Here is a 25,533-nt window from a genome sequence, read left to right on the forward strand (position 1 = left end):
GGGAAAAAGAAAGGACTAATTTACAAGTTGCTATAAACATAGTTCTTAATGTCGCATTGTTCTAAAATCTTCTAAAAACTCCCCAACTCCTTGGCTTCTATGACAACTGCAGTTCCCTGATTTTCCTCTTAGTTCTTTGATTTCTTCTTCTCAGTCTTTTTAAATGGACTTTTGTCCAACCTCTGTGTAGGCAGTTCTCTGTTTGGCCCTTTTTTCATGCTAAACTCCCTCCTTGAGAGAGGGCTTGCTTACTTTCACGGCTTTAAAAAGATAAAACTATCTTCAGGCTTATGTTTCCAGATTTCTATCCTGAACCCAGGCAACTCCTGAGCTCCAGACAAAATTTCCAGTGGATCAAAATGGACATCTACATTAGACCAGTGCTAATATCTCAAACGTAGTAAGTCTAAAATTGAATTTGTTAACTTTCTTCCAGAGCCAGCTCTTTCTTTTCCATTGTCTCTTAGGTAACAGCTTCACCTTCTACCAATTACTCCAAACAGAAATCAAGAAACCTCCATGTCTATCATCAGCACGTATGATGTTTTATACCTATGTTCTCCATTTCCTTTCCATGCCATGGCCTTCAGGCAAATCCTCTCCCTCCTTCATGCAAATTCCTCCTCACTCCTCCTACACTATCACCAAAAGCCTCTCTGCCCCATTCTCTTCCATCTTGAGCTGATCCCTTACCTTACTATTATTTATCTCCTCTTCACAAAAAAGTTTTTAAGGTCTATGTAGAAAATGTAAAATTATTAACAAAGCACTCAGGACCTTGACAATCTAGCCCTGTTTGTTCTCTCTTGGCAGCCTAATCTTCTACCATGTTTCTGAATACCCTTCACTCTTGCCACTGCTTGTATATGTTGTTCACCAAGGTTCGGCCTTGAACAATTCTTACCCCACCTTCATATTTGTATTTTTATTCAGTTGTGCCTTATTCATGCCATTCCCTGAGCTCAAAATGAATTCCCCCGTCCTCTACCATAATTGTATTCACCACTCAAGCTTTAGCTGAAACACTAGCCTCTCTGAAATCACTCTCTGCACTGCTATACTATTGCCTGTCCCTATAAGACAGTATTTATGGGACACTACTCATCATTACAGTTAGTTGTTTATGCACTTAAATACCCTACTTGGTGGTAAACTGTTCCAGAGCAAAGACTCTGTCTTGGTAATCACCATATGCCTATACTATTTATCTCTGTGTGTTCACATTAAGTGGACAGGTTTCCATAAATATTTGGTGAAAAAATCTCATCAGTCATCTTTGCTTCTGTGTTACAGTATCTGTTTCTAAATGTAACATATACTTTAAAAAAAAGAAAGTAGTAATAAGTAGACTACATACAGCCTCAAATTCTTTCAAGCAGACTTTTTCTCCAAGTTTATGAGTATTTATAAAACAAGGCTCCAAGAAACTGATAAACAACTATTCAGCAAAAATTATTTGTTTGTGTGAACAACACCGTATTTAGTTTTTATAGTTCCAAATGTAACGAAGATGCATATTCCTTCTTGGTAGGCCATTTTAAAGTCAAACTTCCACAATAAAAGCACTCTTACACCATGCATTTGATAATAAATAAAACATAATATAAACATAGCCTACTACTTAAAAAAGAAAACCAACAACAAAGTCTCTTGAAGACTTGATTGTAACCACTATGGGGTCATTCGAGTAGAAAGACTAACAAAAACTCAAAACTTTTAAAGTTAGACAGTGGATACATTCAAACAGGCTAATATCCAAACACAGACAATACAAAGAATTAAAAAAACTTCTTTCTTTGCTGAATATGCTCCTTTTGCCCCCTTCAGAATCATTCTCTCCCCTTCTCTTCTCTGCTACACTCTGCCCGGAGAGGCTGACCTGCATGGCCTGCATCAACGGGGCTCCCTTACCTTCTGGATTCTTGTAGGTTTGGCTAAGGGGAGACAAGAGATCAGAGGGTAGGAGGAGAGCAAAGCTGGGGTATTCATCTCCTTGGATTCTTCCCTGACAGACCACAAGCCGTGGCTGCATTCCTGCTCCAGCTGGGCATTCCGTCCGTCGTATGTGCAGCTCCTGCTAGTTTCCAGGAACATGATTCCCTCCTCTTGCCCTTACATGCTTGGGGTAGTGATAGTTTCCCACTGTTGCTAGCCCAGGAACACTTCATTATCCCTTTTTGATTATCTTTAACTCTGCCATGCTTTAGTATTAATTAAACATGGTGACAATACTTAAAAAGGAATTTGGCTAGAGAGTTTATGACAAAATCTCAGCAAAACACTTATATGCACAAGAGGGAAAACATTATATTGCCAAGAGAAATGAAGAAGTATACAGAAAATAAAAAATAAACGAGAGAAAAAGAAAAATATATGCAGATAAGTTTTTAAAAATAATTTTATGATAAATTCCTGAACATAAATTGCATAGTTATTCTTAGTTTTGGATATGATTTGTTTTAACTACTTTCAAAAAGCTAGGTACTTCAATGAACAGAAAATATGTAGACCAGAATTAATATTAATATTGATAAGAAAGTTTTCTTTAATCTTCATCCTAAACTATTTATTTCTCACTATATTTTTACAAAGCCCTGCTACTGTTCTACTCTTGTAGTCTGAGATATTATCTCGAACTTGTATTTCTACTGCCTTCCATATTCCATGCCTTCCATGTTCCACGGGAGCTCTGCTTTTGTTCCTTGTAAGTATGTATTATATTCTGCTTCTAAAACACATACACTGGTAAGCAACCCCTAAAATAGTCCCCAATAATCTGAGCCCCTGCTATTTATGTAATTGCTCCCTTGAATATGGGCTGGACCAAGTGACTCGCCTCTAACAAATAGAGGATGGACAAAATGATTATTCTGGAGTTACAAAAAGACTATGGCTTCCATCTTAAGTACTCTATCTTGCTCTCACATTTGCTTGTTCTAAAGGAAACCAGCTGCCATGTTGTAAGCTGCCCTATGGAAGCTTATGTGGCAAGGAACCAAGGGAGGCCCCCAGCCAACAAACAGGCTGAATTCCCCAGCCTGAGGAATTCAGGCTCTCTGTCCAATATCCCACAAGGAATTAAATTCTGCCAACAACCGCATGAGTGAGCTTGAAAGTGAATCCATCCTGTCAAGCATTCAGATGAGCATTCAGCCACAGCCACCACCCTGACTATAACTTCATCAGAGCTACTGAGTCAGAAGCACCAGGTAAATTGTGCCTGGGTTTTGTTTTTTTTGTTTGTTTGTTTGTTTGTTTGTTTTGTGAGACAACGTCTCACTCTGTTCTCAGGCTGGAGTGCAGTGGCATGATCTTGGCTCACTGCAACCTCTGCCTCCCAGGTTCAAGCAATTCTCCTGCCTCAGCCTCCTAAGTAGCTGGGACTACAGGCATACGCCACCACACCCAGCTAATTTTTGTATTTTTACTAGAGATGGGGTTTCACCATGTTGGCCAGGATGGTCTTCATCTCTTGACTTCGTGATCCACCTACCTTGGCTTCCCAAGGTGCTGGGATTACAGGCATGAGCCACCGCACCTGGCCTGCCTGGGTTCTTAACCCACAAAAATTATTATACAAATGTTTGCTGTTTTAAGTTGCTAATTTTTAGGGTATGTTGTTATGCAGCAATAGATAACCTAATATACATACTGATCCAGACACCTCACCTTGTTTTTTAAAATGGACACTCCTATAGAAATACAATTTGTAGAATCTAATAGAAAAGCACCAAGGGAAAAATACAAAATTTTAAAGCATCAGAACACATGGTCTTTCCTAAAAAAAAAAATAATAATAATAATGTTAAGAAAGGGCAGGAAGTAGAAAGAAAACTAGCAAAAATTAGAAATTGTTCAATGAATAGAAGCCCAAAAGGAAACAATAGAAATGAAAGGCTAAAACCAACGAATAAAGGAAAACTAGGGCTAAGATTTTAAAAGGTTTAAATGAGCAATTAAAATGTAAAGCATTCAAATAAAAAGGAAAATAATCTTAGAAAAAATGATTTTTTAAAAAAAAAGTTTTTAAAAAATGTTTTGTCTAGTTCTACTATTCCCATCAAAAATCAAATGAGAATAGGGTCAACCAATACTAGAATTTTAAGAACAGAAAACTGTGTTAAACTAAGGAAGGGAAAGAAGTAAGGAAAGATAACATAAAAAGCTAGATATATTTCAATCTGCAGATTTTTATGACTTCCTTTTGGTATACTAAAATAAACTGCATATGTCTCTTGAAAATCACTTGTTATAATCGTTTAAAACAAAGCACTTGCAATGTATATAAATATGATTATGATTATGATTATGACTATTAAACAAAGATAGTCCTAGACCTAAAACTTACTGATTTAAATGCAAGCTTAACTTTAATGATGGGGGTGTCACCAAAAAACTAGTTAAATAAAATATATATCTCAGAACTATTAGATGGGCATTCAAAAGACTGGAAAGCTAATATTCTGAGCTTATCAATAAATCAGTGTCAACCCGTAAGACTATAATGTTCCAAGATGAACAGGCTTCAGGTTAGAGTATAATGAGAATATAATGAGAGTATATATAATAGAGTATAATGAGAATTATCATTGGCAGAATATGCTCTTTATAATTAGATAGTCATAACAAAGTAGGGCCACAATGGGAAGAACATTTATTCAGAAAGGCACTTTATATATTGGAACTGGTAGAGAAATGCAAAAATAAATTCCATATAATAAACATATAAGAGGTTAGATTAGCAAATCACACAGTCAAAACTACCCTTAATATTCCTTAGAAAAGTCATGGAAACAAAGAATGTAACATCGTTCAATGAGTTCAACTCAGCCAGTCCCTCCTCCAGTACTAGAGCAGATCTTTATTTTTCTGCTGTGAACCAAATGAATAAGTTGGATCGTATTTTACAAAATAATTTATCTTTCAACACCAAAATCACACCCAGCATGTCAAGAGGCTCACAACGTGAGACACACATGGCAACCAATATAACTGAGGAACAGCAGGTTCACATCTCACATCTCAGGCTGGATCCAGGAATAGCATAGGGAACCACTCATATCGTGAAACATAGATTCTCATATTGTGAAAGATAGTTTCTCTCTCTCTCTCTCTCTCCTTCCTTCACTCCCTCCCTCTCTTTCTCTCCCTCTCTTCCCCCATAATATAATGTGCATGTGATAATAAGACACTGCAATTGAACATGATAGAAGGTCTAGTTATAAGTGCAGCTATCAATAATATAGCACTGATACATTAAGAAGGCAAGTCAGTAAGAATTTGGCCCACTGGCTTGAGTTCATCCTCCCAATACAAGAGTCTACAGTCACACTCTTTACCATCTGTTCCTCTTCCACACTTGGGTTATACCAAGTACTCATCTACATGGGAGACAGACACATCAAGGGGTATAGAAACAACATTGCCCAAAAAGTCAAGAGAACTGGCTCTAGATCAGCTCTACCCTACACTAGTTGCATGAACACGAGCATGTTCCATAATTCTTCTAGGCCTCAGCTTTCTCTTTTTAGAAATACAGTATTCTAGATAGTCATGTGTCTAAGATAATTTTCAGCTCTGGATCATGGCTTTATTTCTCCCTACATCATGTTTTGAAGGGGTGTGTGTGTGTGTGTGTGTGTGTGTGTGTGTGTGTGTGTTTTTACTGGTTCTGTGATAAATCTCTTGTGAAGTGTTACAGCCTAATGCTTAAGAGCTTGGGCTCTGAAGTTTGGTAGACCTGGGTTCAAATCCCAGAGCTGTCATTTTCTAACTGTGACAATAGGCAAGATGCTAACCTCTCTGAGCTTCTGTTTTCCCTTCTAAAATAGGGACAATAATATTCCTTTTGGCAATAGGATTGCAAGGAAGATAAATCAGATAATATACATAAATCACCTAGTAAAATCTAGCACATTTTAAGCTCTAAATAAATGATGATGATGATGATGATGATGTTACTGGATAAAAGTTTATTAAACGTCTGGCTAGGGTGAAGCTCCAGACCTTACTCTGTAAAGAAGAATAGGAAGCAAATGATTCCCAGGATATCAAAGCAATATCCTTGCTTCATTACTTCCTTATGCCAATCTATAAAATTCCCTAAATCAAATTCTGTCCAAGGTATCATGTCGACTCTGCGTTTCACAGTCCAGGACAAGCTTCTGAAGTATGGACAGTGGTCTGCACTTGCACAGAAACAGAAAATCTGTTTAAATGGAGATTATTTGCTTATATGAGAAAAAGTCCAGTAAGGCTATATGAGATTTTATCCTGCTCTAAAAATCACACCCTGTCTCATATCAAATTAAAAATAAAGTTTAAAAGGTAGATTTAAAAGCAAAGGGAAGAAAAAGAGGGGGAAATGTTTAGAATTTTATAATCTACTTAAAGAAATGTTAAGGAGCAGAACTTATACGCCACATAAGAGAGTTAATTAAAAACAAATTATTTGAAAAGGTATTGTTATTAAAAAAACATAATTATCATGTTTCTTTTGGTTAGCTTCTGTCATTCAAAGAGCAATTTAATCCCAAATCACAGAATCACTTCATTTTAGAAAATATAATTTAGTGCCTACTCAACATGAAAATGATGATAAAGACCTTAATGACAATCCACTTCCACTTCGTGAGTAGCAAATATATTTTCTCTTCCTATATGATTTTCTTAATAACATATTCATTTTCCTAGCTTACCTTATTGTAAGAACAGCATATAAATATATGTTAATCATTTATTTTATTGGTAAGGCTTCTAGTCAACAGTAGGCTATCAAGAGTTAAGTTTTTCAGGAGCCAAAAGTTGTATTTGGATTTTCTACTGCAGCGGGGTGAGCACCCCAACCCCCATGTTATTCAGGGGTCCACTGTATATGCATTTCGTGCTTTAAAAAAAAAAAAAAAAAGGATTCACCTGGCTTACAAAATGCTTCAGCTGATGAGTTTTCCACTCATTTCAACTTCTGGGACATTCTGAGTTTTCACTGCCCCATCTTACCTGTTTGCTCTCAGTGGCATGTATTTCAGTACTTTTTTTGATCTACATGTACTGCTCTAAATCTCAACTAATTTTTTTTCTCTAAACACCAAGTTCTTGATTTTTTGTTAGCTTTCATTTCACCAAAGTTACTTGAAAATAAACCGTCTTTCAAAACAAAATATAGATGAAATCAAACATCTCAAAGCACTAATCTCAATTTGTCTTACTTGTTTGTTTGCTTTTAAGAGATGTGGTCTCGCTCTGCCACCTGGCTGGAGTACAGTGGCGCGGTAATAGTTCACTGCAGCCTTAAACTCCTGGGCTCAAGCGATCCTCCCACCTTGGCCTCACAAAGAGCTAGGATTACAGGTGGAAGCCACTGCATCTGATCCCTGTCTTAGCTCTCAGAAGGTAAGAGAGTGCTCAGTTTAAAAGTAACCACTAGAGGGTCTTGTTTTCCTAAACTCACCACAAGACCCCCAAAATGTTTGCTTTGTCAGTATAGAATACCTAGAACTAAGAATAAACAGCAGTGAGATACAACAGTACAAACAACAAAATACATCTATTAAATTTTTAATAATTAAAAGAAAAAGGAAAAGAAAAATTAGCAAAAATCTTCCATGATTAATTTCTTCAAATTGTCACTTTATAGGAAAATCTGAATATGTATTGTTCCTGTGGATAGAGTTCTGAATCTAGAATTTGAAAACGTGATTCTTTTCTGACACTGCCTTCCTAGCAGTAGAATATTCATTTAAGTAGCTACTTTTTAACTTGAATGCTCATTTAAGTTCTTTATGCCTCAGTTTCCTTTGCAACCTCACCCAGATGTGGCAAAGATGAGACAGAGTAAAAAGATATGAAATATCCTCTTCCTATAGTAAGTTTATAAGAAAGACTTTCAAACAAAGCAAATAACAGAGAGGAATAGTGTAGACATGAAACATCAGGTTAAAGACCCTTTTCTATAGAAAAGAATCACCTGGAGAACAACTTTTATTTTTTTCCCTTTTGGTTGTTTACAGAAGATTCCATTTTTCACTTGGAAGATTTCTTAAACAAAGAGGTCCTCCCTCCCTGCCCAGTAGAATTGGCCTTTCTAACAAGTTCCCCGGTGTTGCTGATGTTGGTGCAGCTCTTTTCAGGAGACGACACTTTGAAAACACTGTTTCAGAATGCTGGATGGTATGCCATGTCCACTATCCAGTTATCCTCATACCCAGAAGGATTGGCTTAGAGTAGATAACCTATAATCCACACTATGTTCAGTTCTCCCAATCTCTAGCTTTCCTTCAGTTCACTTGGGATCATTAATTTTTTAATACCCTAAAGATCTTTTCATTATAAAGTGAAAGATGGATCCTTTGATTATCTATCTTTCCTACAATTTCTAAGCAGAAAGTTTTGAGGTTTTGGTTTTATTGGTTTTTTTGTTTTAATAAAGCTGATTATCTTTTTGCAGACCTTCTCTCATGCATTCCTATTAATTCAAAAGCTCACGAAAATCTATACATGGTACCTATCTTTCCTTTTTTGAATCTAGTAATGCCAAGTGCTATAGTAATTAAATACCAAGACATTTTGTAAAAAACAGGTAGCTTTCAAATTATTTTATACAAACTTGTGTATCTTGCTCAGGCTATACTATATCGAAGAAACTTAACTGCTCCCCTTCAATCACACATTTTTTTCTGATATAAAAGTAACAGACATTCAAATCAGAAAACTTAAGAAATACAGAAACATATACAGCAGTCAATCAAAACCAACCATAATCCCTCTGTCCAAAAATAGTTACTGTAAAGTTTTTGGTATATTTTCTTCCAGTCTTTTTCAATGCATATAAAGATTATACTAACTAATATTTTACAGTCACATCCCCTACCTAACAAATTGAAAGAACATCAAATATGCTTTTAAAAGTACTTAACAGATCCATAATATTTTATTATATGAATGAACCATAATTTAATGGTACATATTATCTAGAGCAACATCACAAAACCCACAGGGGAGTGGAGCTTTAGCCTTGGTTCACATAGAAAATTTATTTTACTTATGCATTGCTTCTGAAGAGAGACTTAGAAATACCTTTTTAAAACAACAAAGCTACCTGACCCATTATAATCATGGTAGAGGTTCATTCCCCTGCTTGACATCAACCAATGCTTATTCAGAGTAGTTTCATCCAAGACAATTTTTCTCTTCCCTTCAACTCAAGGCAAAAATGGAAACAAGGTCCTGCAGATTGGATGGATAATTGGATGGAAGAATGAATAGAAAGACAGAATTTTACCAATATAGGTATCAATATAATACAATACAAAAGCATAAGTATATATTTTATAGTATTATATATCTATCCATAATTTCTAATACATTAAAATTTCCCTTTGACTTGTATCTTCCATTGGAATATAGATGCCTAGAGAGCAGGTGGTATAACTTATCCACCTTTATCCCTCCCCATTTCCCCCACATCCATGTGTGCACACACACATACCTAGCACAGTGCCTAGTATATAGTAGATCCTCAAGAGATGTTTATGGAGTAAAATAATAATAATTGAAGTAATAGAAAAATACCATCTTTAAAAATAACAGCTACCATTTATTAAATATTCTGATGGTATATTTTATGCATAAACTTGGTAAGGCTATGGTGATCAGCTGTTTTGGTTAAACATTAGTCTAGATGTTGTTTTAAGGTATTTTGAGAATGTGATCAGTATCACAATCAGATGACCTTAAGTAAAAGTTACTACTTTCTATAATCAGGGTGAGTCTTACCCATCAGTTGGAGGCATTAACAGCAAAAACTGGGTTTTCCTAAGGAGGAAGGAATTCTTACTCAAGACTGGAACAAAGAAATCCCACTTGAATTTCCAGCCTGGTGGCCTGCCCTACAGAATTTGGATGTGCCAGCTCCCACAATCACATAAGCCAATTCCTTAAAATAAATATCTTAATACACAACACACACACATATACACATGCACACACACACACACACACACACACACTATTGCTTCCATTTCTTTGGACAACCCTAACTGACACAGCTACTATGCCATACGTAACCTTGGGCAATGATTTCATATCACTGTCTCTACAACGGTCTAACAAGGTGTGTATTACTATCCATCTTTTTAAAGATATGTACCTTATCCAAGGTCCCACAAGTCAGTTTATAGGTAACAGGGCTGGGTTCAAACTTACCTGTTTCCGGAACCTGTGCCCTTTCTCTCTCTTCAGAGTAACTGAAATGTGATCTAAATCTTCTCAATTCTGTAGCTGCAGATTCCAGCATTCAGTGTTAGTCGAGCTAGATGAACATCTTAATGGGTGTATGTATGGGGGGACAGGGTAGAAAGGCATGTCCACAACTAACAAAGCAGATGTAAAAAGACGTTTTTGTCTAATGGTTGAATCTAAAAATTTTGGAAGGAAAACTAAATACATAGGAAATTAATAAGACTGTTTTTGAAAAGAAACAGTCATTTTTATGACATGCTAACTCCATATTCAGAAGGATCACAAAACATTCAAAAGAAATGACTGAGACACTCAGTATCATAGGACTGTTTGAGTGGGAAGTGGGTCCAGAAATCCAGTCGATGTAGAAAAACCCTGGCCTTGTTCTGACAATAACAACAAAAATGAAAAAGTAAAATAGGTTCATAAATAAGCACAGCTCATATCTTTGTTAAACCAATACCTTTTAAGCTCTCTTGTAAACCATTTCCCTACAGTCTACAGAATGTGAAGAAAAATGTTATCTTGATAACATCTCTGCAAAGCCGCCTGCCCATTTCTTCTGCACCTGTGTTCCTTACTCTGAATTTTCTGAGAGTAACAGGGAATGACCTAAGACGATTTCTAAATGTGAAACAAGAGGATTGAGTTCCTTTAGATGAAAATGAATTTTACTCTACTCTTTAGAGATACCAGTGTGCCCACCATTTCCAATGACTATGTTTCTGCTATATATTCATAGCAGCAGTTTCCCAATTTTAAGGCTGTGGAACTATTACAAGAGGCTCTGAAAATTCATATGTAGAAGTGAGCATTGTAATCAGACTTAATAAATTAAAACACACATACACACACACAAACAGAAAAATGCTTAATTTTTCAAATGGATAGGTATGGTTGTGAATGAACAAAGCCAAGCACATTTTATGCATTTCTATTTTAAAGATTCAGAATTGGCCCTACACATTTACCTCCCTTCCTTCTCAAAAGTCCTATGGAAATAACAAAAATAATTAGAAAAAGAAATATAGCATTGAAAAATTAGGAAACCATCAATCAGAAATTTTAAAGGATTTTTTTGACAAAATGAACAAATGAGATCAACTTATGCAAAAACAGATAATGCAAAGCTGCCTGGCCCCCAAAACTAACACAGAAGAGATTTTTCATGCCCTATGAGGAAAGATAAACAATTTTTCCCAAAAGTTTCTCAATAATTGGTCTGAATTCTAAGAAAAAAGAATTAGGAGGTAAAATACTAGACCCAAACACGACAAAAGACATTTTTCCTTTCCCCACAGACACCAACAAATGTGTACCAAGGAGCTACATCATATGAGACATGTTCAAGCACTTGAGATATGGTGACCTAGGCGCAGGGTCCTGAAGTAAGTGGGGGAGGAAGTCATGTAGAAATCTGGGGGAAAGTATTCAGATAGAAGAAAGAGCATGGGCAAAGACATTTAAATAAACACTTGCTGTGAAGGAAGAATAGCAAGTAGACCAATATGACTGGTGAGGAGGAGAATTGTAGGGGAAGATGAGTTTACAGTGTGAGGTCGATGCAGATCCTGTAGGCCATTATAAAAATGTAAACCTTTGAAGAAATGGATGTTTACTGGCTGCTGTGTTGGAGAATGGGGTGTAAAGGGTCAAAGATGGAAGTAGAGAAACCAACTAGGAGGCTACATAATAATAGCAATAGATGGATAATAATATTTAGGAAAGTTCAGGTTTGGGTGGGGAGACCAGGACTTCATTTTGGAGTATGTTAAGTCTCAGATATAAAGTATACAATGGGAAACATGCAGTCACAGGAGAGGTCTGAGCTAAAGATGTAAACTTTGGATTTATACAGATGACATGCAAAGCCACAAACCTAGATGGAATCACCTAGGGAATACAAGGAGATGGAAGAAAAGAGAGTTGAGGAATGAGCCCTAGGATAGCCTAACATTAAGAAACTGGGGAGATGAATAAAAGCAAGCCAAGAAACAGTGTCCATTGAGCTAAAACAACCAAAAGAAACTGGTATCTTAAAAGCCAAATGAAGACAAGAAAGCAATCATTTGCCAGGTGCTACTGAGAGCTCAAGTAAGGTGAGGACAAAGAACTATCATTTAGATTTAGCAATATGGAGGTCTCTGATGATATGGTATCATCATACTGTTCACCCGTTTACACTTTCTGGAAAAATTACTTGCAATACTGTGGTGAAATGAGAAATTAACTCAAACAAAAACTCAAGAAAGGAGTGTATAGCAGGCATGAAATGGTAGTGAACAACGAACTCAGTAAAATTCAAAGTTAAATACATGTAATTACTATAATGTGGCTATAAAGTTTCATATCATAGTTAAGAAAGTATTTTTAAAAGACAAAACATACAAGTAAAGTACACCTATATAGATAATGATGTGGAAATAAAATCTCATATTATTTCCATAAAACCTATGAAGCACTGAAGGAAGGGGAAGAAAAAAGGATAAATCAAAGCATATTAAATATGTTTTCCTGTTCGGTTGGAGCTTATGGATATTTTCATTTCTAATATTAATAAACTATGTAGGTATTTATTAAAAGGCTGCTGATGTAGGAAAGAAAATATAGTTTTAAAGCATTTTTAAAAAATCAATAAAGTCAAAGAAAGAAAAGGAGGTTAAAAGAAAACAAACCAAAAAAGCATCAGAAAACACAAAATAAAATGGCAGGAATAAAATCAATCATATGAGCAATCAAAATAAATGTCTGTTGGTAAAACTGTTTAAAAGACCATCTGATGGAGTAAAAACCTGTTAATATAAAAGACAACTCTAAAGAAATATGTGGGCAACAATTGATCTGTTATAGAAACAGAATTTACTATGGCAATATTCATAACAGAGTGAATTTAAAGCAAAAAAATACAGCAAAGACGGGTATTTTATATTGATAACAGGTATAATCCAAGAAGACATAATAATCACAAAGTTATATATACCAAAACACACATCATCAATTACATGAAGTAAACACCAAGAATATGAGAAAAAGTCTTTGAACCCAAAATTCAAGTGGGAGATTCTTATCTGAGAATTTGTTATCTCAGACAATGAAAAAAGGTGTGAAGATTCAAATAATTTAATAAACAAGTTTCTACCTTCTCACTCTTTAGAAAATTCATCTACATTTAAATATTCATTTCAAATATCCATGAAACATTTATAAAAATCAGTCATTTCACAAGCCATGCAGAAACCCTTAATAAATTCATAAACTATTGATTCAGTTATCTTCTCCAACCCAAAGGCAGTACTAATAAAAATAACTTACTAAATAACAAAAAAACTAACGAAGATTCTGACAACTATTAAATAAGACATGAACCAATGAGAAAATCAAAACTAAAGTTACCAGTTATTTGAAATTAACAACAAAAACACTATACATCCAAATCTAAGTGAAGTGACCAAAGCTGTACTCAAGGGGAAAACAGTTCCTCTGCCTGAAATGTGTTTTATTTCATTCTTTGTATTTTAAAATCCAATTCATTGGCAAAATCATTCTGTGCCTTCTATTTGGAATTAATCTTCTCTACCTCTGTACTTCTCCAGCATCTTTTCAAAATCACTTCATTTCACATTGCTTGGCTTTTTAGACACTTGAGTCCATGTCCATCTCAACCCAGTAGACTTTTCAGCTATCAGAGTGTACAGGCCCTGCTTTAACACTTCTGTATCAACTCAGGGCACAGCACTGTTAAAGTCACTGTTCTCTAATGGTAAGAGCATAGGTTTAGAAGATCAGTTAGATCTCAGTTAGAATTCTAGCCCTGCCATTTTCTAGCTGTATGATCTGGGGCAAGCTGCTGAATCCTCCATCCCTCCTTTTATATTAGTGGGGCTACTATCATCTATTTGGTAAGTTTACATAATAAAACACCAAGCACAGTATCTGGAACATAGCTAGACAAAGGGAATCTATTATGAACACTGGAACGTTAGATGGAGCAAAGAAAAAAACCTAAGACATAGGTGAGTAGTGGAAAGCCATGGATTTGGGAAGCAAACTGACCTAATGAATCCTGGTTCTGCTAGCTATTTGGCAATACTTAAAATCTTGAGCAAGTTACTTAATGTCTCTGAGTCTCCTTCTCCACATCTGTAATTCTGTAATGTTGTTGTGAAGATTAGAAATTGGGAACATATAAAACATTGAGTAAGGAGCCTGACACACATTAAGTGTTCACAAGTGGTACCTACTATCGTCACTCACACATTTCCCCAGTTATGGGTCTTCATGAATGTCTGCTGAATTGAATTAGAACTTTATCATCAGAATCTCACTTGGTTTACCTGGTCCCCTAGAAGGGCCAGAACTGACAGCAAGTTATCGACTTGGTAAAGCAAGTCCTCAAGAAGCCCCAACACGTGCCTGTGGTTTGGTGAGGTCAGAGTAATTGAGGCCTCACAATTAAAAAGCAATCTTATGTGAGGTTATCTTGTTGGATAACTTGTTAGGAATCTTTTTCATGAAGTTAAATCATTAAAATTTGACACCAGAGCAGTCTCTGAGAGAGCCCTAAGCAGGTCTCACTTCTCATTAATATAAATTAAATTCCTCAGGAGACGCTGAGAGTCTCCCCACCTGACAAACAGTGTTGACATTTATTCAATTTCCCTCTGACCTTTCTGGACTTAAGAAATACCTCCAAATAGTTATGAATAAGCTATTATTTTGGTTTTTACTTCACAACTATCTTTGAGAGTAAAGCCATTTTGTCTACTTTATTTTCCAGAATGACCCTTCATTTAACATGTCATCCTGCATTTTATGCTTAAGAACATATGAGGCTCTGCATGCCAAAAAAATAAATGAGTGTGAAGTGAATAACAATTATGGTGCATTATTCTTTACTGGAGGTCTTTTTTCCTCATTAAAGAAAGGTGATTTTTTTTTTCTTCCTTAAAAGTCAAAGTTAAAAATCTTTCATTTAGTTTCTCAAATACTAGGAGTGATATTAAGGGTATATGCCATATATTAAAATATCACTGTTACTCAATTTTGTTGGTACTAATGGATTTTGTTAAATTACAGAGTTGTAAAACGTGAAGGAAAAGAAAGGGTCTTGCTAAGTGAGTGACTGGGTAGAGGTGAGACACTAAGAATATTGTTATTAAAATATGCAAAAATGAATATTCACCAGGGATAGTTTAGACTGGAGCTTTTAGCTCTGCTATTTCCCTGCATCCAGCTGGCAGTCTATCTAATTATCACAGTGCCATTCTGGCAGATGAATTTTGATTAATATAAAATCTTAGAAGTCAGAGGTATCTTTGAGATCACCTAATCCAATGCACATATTACAAATCAGGAAAAAGAAATCTGGAGAGAAGTCCTTTGCTCAAAGCCTTAAAGCTTGTTAGCTGTCAGAGCCAGTGCTAGCATACAGCTAGCACTTTTGTTCTCTTTGTGGTATTCCACATTCATTTATGTTAGAATTAAGGGTAAGGACCAACTAATGTGAACCACCTCCACTATACAGATACAGGGAGGGGTCATGGCAGAAGACTAAGAAAAGTGAAGGGGGACCACCTTGTTAGAGACATCAGGAGCAATGTCATCATCTGGTAATAAATCTTTACAAGAGTCACTTGTCGGCTGGGCACGGTGGCTCACACCTATAATCCCAGCACTTTGGGAGGCCGAGTCGGGCAGATCACGAGGTCAAGAGATCGAGACCATCCTGGCCAACACGATGAAACCCCGTCTCTACTAAAACTACAAAAATTAGCTGGGTGTGGTGGCAGGCGCCTGTAATCCCAGCTACTTGGGAGGCTGAGGCAGGAGAATCACTTGAACCCGGGAGGTGGAGGTTGCAGTGAGCCAAGATCGCGTCACTGCACTCCAGCCTGGTGACAGAGCAAGACTCCATCTCAGAAAAGAAAAAAAAAAGCGTCAGTAGTCATAGAAATGTCAGCCATTGACTGCAACTAGACTAGTAATCATTATAGCTGTAAGAGGTGCTAACAGTCAAAGGAAGGGTACACACTAAATCTACACTTAGTGGAAGCACTCAAAGATTAACACACAAAAAATAAAGCACTATTTATACTTGGTCACTAAACCATCTGATTATCTAAAATTTTCAAATGGCCTTTTTATTAGGCTACACAAAATCATAAGGAAGTGATTCCCATTAATGTCAACTTATGATTCTGTCAAAATTTCCATCATAACTCCAGGCAAAGCTATCAGAAGCACAAGTCTCCCAGCCAATAAATATCTTTTCTTTTTGACCATAATATTTTAAAGAATACTTATCATTTTAAAACACTTTTACTACTGGAAAACAAAACATGAAGTATCACTGCTCACAGTGGCTTCTGCATTTACTTTTTAAAAGGGGTAGGAAGACTCTTTTTGAACATGTCTTCAGTCTTTAAGGCAACACATTTTTATCTTCAAAGTTGGTTTGCCATGAGCAAATGAATAAACTTCCTTTTAAAAATAAATTAATATAATTTTTGAGGAATTATTTGCCCAGGTCCTTAACTTACAATACTTAAATATGATCACCTAGAGAGAAAAGAAAAATATAAATGGAAAATAAGATTTTTTTAAATGAAAGTTTTCAAAAAAGATGTTTAGATAAATTAATTTATAAATTTTAATCTTCTAAAATGCTACTGTTTTCAACCATTCAAATTCCAGCCCATAAAAGAATGTATACTAGAAGTTGTTTAAAAATTAAAGATTTTTCCCATACACTATTATTCAAACTTTAAATAAGTAATTCAAAGTAAAATTATAAAGAAGAAATTGATAAACAACACAAAAAAATGCATTTTCCCTAAATCTCACTTTAAGAGATATTACTAAGCAACTATCATAGGCAAGGCCTTCTCCTTCAAATGCTTCATGAGAGCAGTCCCTAAAGTTGCTATCATTCTAGTTCTGGACTAAGTAAAAAATAAACAAACATGAGATCCAAGCTAATGTTGGGGTAGGGAGAAGATGAATCAGAAAAGACAAAAGAGAAATCAAGCATTTAAAGGTGTCTTTATGGAAGGGTAAAATTTTGAAAGATAAGAAAGCACCACAAATAGCAGAGTGAAGCAGTTTCTTGATCCCTAGGTACTAATTTAAAAACTTTTGGGGATTACTTCGTAACAATATTAGACCACTTTAGACTGCATTTTTCAATTTATAAAACATTTTCTCCATCATCACCTTTTTATTCACTAACAGATATTGGGGGTTTGAGGTGACACTCTTGATGTCCCTATTAAAAGAAGATAAACAAAGGATCAAGAACCACAAACAAAACAAAGTACTCCTTTATAAATTTCTCAGAATTGCTATGAGGGTCACATTCCAAGACACAAAATAATAGACAAGTATTATTCCCATTCTATCAATCATGGAAAAGGTTCAGAGGGGTTAGTGATGACCCAAATTAAAACAGCAGATGGGCTGGGTATGGTGGTTCATGCCTGTAATCCCATTACTTTGGGAGGCCAAGGTGGGAGGATTGCTTGAAGCCAGGAGTTTGAGACCAGCCTGGGCAATACAGCAAGACCTGGTCTCTATTTAAAATAAATAAATAAATAAATATATATATGTTAGCCAGGCACAGTGGTGTACACCTGTAGTCCCAGCTACTCAGGAGATTGACGTGGGAGGATTGCTTGAGCCCAAGAGTTTAAGGCTCCAATTAGCTATTATTATGCCACTGCACCCCAGCCTGGGTGACAGAATGAGATCCTGTCTCTAAAAAACAAAAAAAAAAAAACCCACAAATGGGTGAAATGTGGCACTGCAGGAATTTAGTCAGGTTTTCCAATGGCAAGTCAAGAGCTTTTCCCATCAGCTCACCAATGGAAGAAGAAATTTCAAGTTGGCTATACTACAGTAATGTCCCTGGTTACATCTAACCTCTATTTTTAAGCCATAATGTGGCTGTAACATAGAATACAAGCTATGAAAAATCCATTTTTTTCTCCAAGGCACAGTTTAATAAAAGGTATAGGATAAAAAGGTGGAAGATATACAGCTCAGTAAAAAGGAATTAAAACAGATACATAAATTAAGTTTGTACAAAGTTAAGTAAAATATCACAACAATCTAGAGTGCCAAAATCATTAGATTCATACTTTAAAATTAATCATGATGTTTAATTATGGGAAATTATGGTGAAGGCAGATTTGTTACTGAGTATATTTTTTATGCAAAAAACTCAAAGAGTACACTGACCAAAATGGGCAAAACAAGCATGCTCTGTGATTGTTGATGATATTGCTAATAAAGACTCCTAAAGAATGAATTGAAGAATAAATAATAAGCTGAGTATCTGGGAATTACAGCGTTCCTAACTCAGCTCTGCCACTAACTGGCTTTGTAATCTTGGGCAAGACATCTTACCTTTCTAGGCCTCTGAAAAAAAAAACAACTCAACTAGGTAATATTCAGGAGTCCTTCTTTCCTAAAAATTATTTGAATCTATGAATTCCCAAGCTTTGTGGTGTATGAAGGGCCATTCAAAAGACTACATAAGCCATTTTCCCCAGTAGAATATGATAAAACTTGCATACTTCAAAACCTAAAATGCACACAGAATAGATAATGCCACAAAATCAATATAGCCGGCAGTTACATATGGTGTTTGACAGTGCACTTTTACATGTTTCTTCCATGCTTTGGAGCCAGATTCATATTATATAATAAGTGGTTACAATAGAAACAGAAACCAATGGTCTAAATCTAATCTGAATCTACATCTACATTGTAAGAATGCAATCCTAGAGATACTAAAATAGCAATAGGCTGTCAGTGTTGTTTGTAGAGATCTTAGAATACAACCGCACCTTCACTCACAATGCAGTTACATCCTGATAAACCCATCATACACTGAAAATATCATAAGTCAAAAATACGTTTAATATACCTAACCTACTGAACAACATAGTCTAGCCTAGTCTACCTTAAATGTGCTCAGAACACTTATATTAGCCTGTAGTTGAGCAAGATCATCTAACACAAACCTTATTTTATAAAAAAGTGTTGAATACCTCATGTAAAAGTATCATACCACATATCACTAGTCTAGGAAAAAAATCAAAATTCAAAATTTGAAGCTTGGTTTCTACTAAATGGTATTGCTTTTGTACCATCACAAAGTAGAAAAATTGTAAGTTGAACCATCATAAGTCAGGGACCACCTGTATTTGTTTCGATGATTATCTAAGGCCCATTTTACTCTGGCAAGATTTATAGAAGCAAATTTTATAACTCAGCTAAAATGGCCTTCAAGTACAGCATAATTTTTTGTTTTAAACTACAATAAAGGTTGGAAATGATTTAGAAACTCATGGGGTCAAGCTTTTACTTTGGGACGACGGACCAATTTATTGGGGCATCGGGGGTACAGGATAATCTTGGTCTATTTGATTTAGGGAGCTCTGATAGAAAAACAATTTCATTCACTTTCACCTTCATATTTTGACATCTGGAGGCTGGTTGTGAAATCAGGAAAATGACAGATGAGACTGAATAGGAAATGCTATTTGGTTTATGTCCCAGGGATATTGTTTTTTTTTTCCCCAGGGATATTGTTTAACAAAAATGCTGAGTGAGCTATTTCAAAGCTCAGCTGGAGGGAAGATGTTCACTATATGCTATTTATGGTGCTTTTAGAAATATCTCAGGAAGTATGAATGCTGGCAACTTATACATGTTCCTTTAGGCATTTCGCTGTATTGGTTCCCTGCCTTCCATACGGAGAAAATGTTTGTCCCTCACAAAAATAAGGAGAGATGTTATCATTTCTAACAGGAAGTATGTGCAATTTGATGATGAGAGGAAAGCAAGTTCAACATATTTTAAGGTTCTTGATCAGGAAGTTAAGACATTTTTCTTCCAAGAATTACTGCAGATGGCCTTCTTAGGTCTACCTTATATTACATTTATACATGCAATGATTGTACAACATAACATTTTAATTCCAGTTATATATATATGGCATGTATATCATTCCAACTGAAAACTATTAAGGAAAAGTAACATAGGGATCTTTGTTAAAAATACCAAACACTTACAAAACAGAAATCCTGTTGTATGGCCAAAAGAATAATGATTTCTATTATTGATGAATTCTGTGAATCTAACGATTAATTGTAATCTCCCCTGCATCAAGAGTGATAACAAGTAGTAAAAACTTTCATTTTATCTTCTCTCTGATCTCTCAAAAAGTGCTAGGAATCTGAGAAATAAAAAGAAATGTGTAGTGAGAAGTAATATTAGTTGCAGAGCAGATTCTTGATAATTCTGAGCCAAATAATGTATTTCTTTCTTTTTTTTTTCCTTTTATATTTCATAATACGAAACCCCAATCTGGAACAAAGGGGTTTTTACACATTGTATAATTCGATTTGAAGGCACATTCATGTGTGTTTAAAATATTCATATCAAAGTTAAGCTTAGAAACAGACTTTTAAACTCTAAAATATATTCACTGACACAGTTTGGATATTTATCCAGCCCAAATCTCATGTTGAAATTTAATCACCAGTGTTGGAGGTAGGGCCTGGTGGGAGGCGTGTGGGTCATAGAGGTGGATCTCTCATGTCTTGGTTCTGTTCTCACAATAGTGAGTGACAGCTCAGGAGATCTGGTCATTTAAAAGTGTGTGGTTTCTCCCCTAGCCTTGCTCCTGCTCTTGCCATGTGATGTGCCTGCTCCCTCTTCACCTTTTGCCATGAATAAAAGCTTCCTGAGGCCTCCCTAGAAGCCAAGCAGATGCCAGCACCATGTCTGTATAGCCTACAGAACCGTGAGCCAATTAAACCTCTTTTCTTTATAAAGTACCCAGCCTTGTATATTTCCATTTTATTTTATTTCATTTTATTTTAAGTTCCAGGATACATGTGAAGAACGTGCAGGTTTGTTACATAGGTATACGTGTGCCATGGTGGTTTGCTGCACCCTTCAACCCATCATCAACATTAGGTATTTATCCTAATGCTATCCCTCCCCTAGCCCCCCACCCTCTGACAAGCCCTGGTGTGTGATGTTCCCCTCCCTGTGTCCATGTGTTCTCGTTATTCAACTCCCACTTATGAGTGAGAACATGTGGTGTTTGGTTTTCTGTTCCTGTGTTAGTTTGCTGAGGATGATGGCTTCCAGTTTCATCCATGTTCCTGCAAAGGGCATAATCTCATTCCTTTTTTATGACTGCATAGTATTCCATGGTGTACATGTACCACATTTTCTTTATCCAGTGTATCACTGATGGGCATTTGGGTTGGTTCCATGACTTTGCTGTTGTAAATAGTGCTGCAATAAACATACGTGTGCATGTGTCTTTATAGTAGAATGATTAATATTCCTTTGGGTATATACCCAGTAATGGGACTGCTGTGTCAAATGGTATTTCTGGTTCTAGATCCTTGAGGAATCGCCATGCTGTCTTGCACAATGGTTGAACTAATTTACACTCCCACCAACAGTGTAAAAGCATTCCTTTTTTCTCCACAGCCTTGCCAGCATCTGTTGTTTCCTGACTTTTTAATAATCACCATTCTGACTGGTGTGAGATGGTATCTCATTGTGGTTTTGATTTGCATTTCTCTAATGAGTGGTGATGTTGAGCTTTTTTTTTTCATGTCTGTTGGCTGCATAAATGTCTTCTTTCAAGAAGTGTCTGTTCACATTCTTTGCCCACTTTATGATGGGGTTGTCTTTTTCTTTAAATTTTCTTTGTAAATTTGTTTAAGTTTCTTGTAAATTCTGGATGTTAGACCTTTGTGAGATGGGTAGATGGCAAACATTTTCTCCCATTCTGGAGGTTGCCTGTTCACTCTGATGATAGTTTCTTTTGCTGTGCAGAAGCTCTTTAGTTTAATTAGACCACCTTTGTCAATTTTGGCTTTTGTTGCAATTACTTCTGGTGTTTTCGTCATGAAGTCTTTGCCTATGCCTATGTCCTCAATGGTATTGCCTCCGTTTTCTCCTAGGGTATTTATGGTTTTGGGTTTTAAATTTAAGTCTTTAATCCATCCTGAGTTAATTTTTGTATCAGGTGTAAAGAAGGGGTCCAGTTTCAGCTTTCTGCATATGGATAGCCAGTTTTCCCAGCACCATTGATTGAACAGGAGATCCTTTCCCCATTGCTTATTTTTGTCAGGTTTGTCGAAGCTCAGATGGTTGTCGATGTGTGGTATGATTTCTGAGGTCTACTCTGTACCTCTGTATCATTGGTCTGTTTTGGTAATAGTATCATGCTGTTTTTGTTACTGTAGCCTTGTAGTATAATTTGAAGTCAGGTAGCATGATGCCTCCAGGTTGTTCTTTTTGCTTAGGATTGTCTTGGCTCTATGGGGTCTTCTTTGATTCCACATGAAATTTAAAGTAGTTTTTTTCTAACTCTGTGAAGAATGTCAATGGTAGTTTGATAGGAATAGCACTGAATATATGAATTACTTTAGGCAGTATGGCCATTTTCACAATATTGATTCTTACTCTCCATGAGGATGAAATGTTTTCCCTTTGTGTCCTCTTATTTCCTTGAGTAGTGGTATGTAGTTCTCCTTGAAGAGGTCCTTCACATCTCGTTAGCTGCATTCCTTATTCTCTTTGTAGCAATTTGTGAATGGGAGTTCATTCATGATTTGGCTCACTGCTTGTCTATTGTTGGTGCAAAGGAATACTTGTGATTTTTGCACATTGATTTTGTATCCTGAGACTTTGCTGAAGTTGCATATAAGCTAAAGGAGTTTTGGGCTGAGATGATGGGGTTTTCTAAATGTAAAAATATGTTGTCTGCAAACAGAGACAACTTGGCCTCCTCTCTTCTTATGTGAACACCCTATACTTCTTCCTCTTGCCTGACAGCTCTGGCCAAAACTTCCAATACTATGTTGAACAGGAGTGGTGACAGTGGGGATCGTTGCCTTGTACCAGTTTTCAAAGGGAATGTTTCCAACTTTTGCCTATTAAATATTATATTGGCTGTGGGTTTGTAATAAATTGCTCTTATTATTTTGAAATATGTTCCATCAAAACCTAGTTTGAGTTTTTAACATGAAAGGATGTTGAATTTTATCAAGGCCTTTTCTGCATCTATTGAGATAATCATGTGGTTCTGTCTTTGGTTCTGCTTATGTGATGGATTACATTTATTGATTTGCATATGTTGAACCAGCCTTGCACCCCAGGAATGAAGCTGACTTGATCGTGGTGGATAAGTTTTTTGATGTGCTGCTGAATTCGGCTTGCCAGTATTTTATTGAGGATTTTCACATCAATGTTCATCAGAGACACTGGTCTGAAGTTTTCTTTTTTTGTTGTGTCTCTGCCTCGTTTTGGTATCAGGATGATGCTGGCTTCACCAAATGATTTAGGGAGGAGTCCCTCCTTTTCAACTGTTTGGAATAGTTTCAGAAGGAATGATACCAGCTCCTCTTTGCACCTGTAATAGAATTCAGCTGTGAATCTGTCTGGTCCTGGGCTGTTTTTAGTTGGTAGGCTATTACCACTGCCTCAATTTCAGAGCTTGTTATTGGTCTTATCCAGGGATTCGACTTCTTCCTGACTTAGTCTTTGGAGGGTGTATGTGTCCATGAATTTATCCATTTCTTCTAGATTTTCTAGTTTATTTGTGTAGAGGTGTTTATAGTATTCTCTGATGGTAGTCTGTATTTCTGTGGTGTCAGTGGTGATATCCCCTTTATCATTTTTATTGTTTCTATTTGATTATTCTATTTTCTTTGTTATTAGTCTAGCTAGCAGTCTATTTTGTTAATTTTTCCAAAAACCAGTTTCTAGATTCATTGATTTTTTTGAAGTTTTTCATGTCTCTATCTACTTCAACTCTGATCTTAGTTATTTCTTGTCTTCTGCTACCTGTTGGATTAGTTTGCTCCTGCCTCTCTAGCTCTTTTAATTGTAATGTTAGGGTGTTCATTTGAAATCTTTCTAGCTTTCTGATGTGGGCATTTAGTGCTATAAATTTCCCTCTTAACACTGCTTTAGCTGTGTCCCAGAGATTTTGGTACATTGTCTCTTTGTTCTCCATCCTTTAATTCTTCTTTATTCCTTTATTTCCTCTTTATTTAGAACTTCTTTATTTCTGCCCTAATTTCATTATTTACCCAGGAGTCATTCAGAAGCAGCTTATTCAATTTCCATGTAATTGTGTGGTTTGGGGTGAGTTTCTTAATTCTGAGTTCTACTTTAATTGCACTGTGGTCTGTGGTCTGTCTGTTATGATTTCAGTTCTTTTGCATTTGCTGAGGAATGTTTTACTTATATGGTCGATTTTAGATTAAGCACCATGTGCCACTGAGAAGAATGTATATTCTGCTGATTTGGGGTGGAGAGTTCTGTAGATGTTTACTAGGTCCACTTGATCCAGAGCTGAGTTCAAGTCCTGAATATCCTTGTTAATTTTCTGTCTCATTGATCTGAGTAATATTGACAGTGGGGAGTTAAAGTACCCCACTATTATTGTGTGGGAGTCTAAGTCTCTTTGTAGGTCTCTAAGAACTTGTTTTACGAACCTGGGTGCTCCTGTATTGGGTGCATATATAATTTGGATAGTTAGCTCTTCTTATTGAATTGTTCCCTCTACCATTATGTAATGCCCTTCTTTGTCCTTTTTGATCTTTGTTGGTTTAAAGTACGTTTTGTCAGAGACTAGGATATGCAACTCCCTCGCTTTATTTTGAGCCTTTGTGTGTCTCTGCATGTGGATGGCTCTCCTGAATACAGCACACTAATAGATCTTGACTCTGTATCCAATTTGCCAGTCTGCATCTTTTAATCGTGGCATTTGGCCCATTTACATTTAAGGTTAGTATTATTATGGGTGAATCTGATCCTGTCATTATGATGCTATCTGGTTATTTTGCACACTAGTTGATGCAGTTTCTTCATAGTGTCATTGGTCTTTATATTTTGTGTGTTTTTGCAGTGGCTAGTACCAGTTTTTCCTTTTCGTATTTAGTGCTTATTTCAGGAGCTCTTGCAAGGCAGGCCTGGTGATAATGAAATCTCTCAGCATTTTCTTGTCTGGAAAGGATTTTATTTCTCCTTCACTTATGAAGCTTAGTTTGGCTGGACACAAAATTGTGGGTTGAGAATTCTTTTCTTTAAGAATGTTGGAGGCTGGGCACAGTGGCTCATGCCTATAATCCCAGCACTTTGGGAGGTGGGCAGATCATGAAGTCAGGAGATCGAGACCATCCTGGCTAACACAGTGAAACCTCGTCTCTACTAAAAATACAAAACAAAATTAGCCAGGCGTGGTGGCGGATA

General features: G+C 36.2%; 1 protein-coding gene across 6 annotated transcripts in view; it reads right to left on the reverse strand.

Annotated features, from left to right (window-relative positions):
- Positions 1 to 25,533, reverse strand: part of PPM1L (protein phosphatase, Mg2+/Mn2+ dependent 1L) — a 301,919-nt gene that overhangs the window by 137,021 nt on the left and 139,365 nt on the right. Inside the window, exon 1 of one of the 6 annotated variants that reach the window (XM_017955742.3) lies at positions 1,912 to 2,340. The exons of the other annotated variants lie outside the window; for them this stretch is intronic. Within the exon in view, the coding sequence (XP_017811231.1) occupies positions 1,912 to 2,094 (183 nt within the window). The 5' untranslated portion in view covers positions 2,095 to 2,340. Of the gene's footprint in view, positions 1 to 1,911; positions 2,341 to 25,533 lie in introns of those variants that run through there. 6 annotated transcript variants of the gene reach the window in all.

The sequence above is a fragment of the Papio anubis genome, chromosome 2, assembly GCF_008728515.1.
Source record: "Papio anubis isolate 15944 chromosome 2, Panubis1.0, whole genome shotgun sequence".
Taxonomy (NCBI): Eukaryota; Metazoa; Chordata; class Mammalia; order Primates; family Cercopithecidae; genus Papio; species Papio anubis.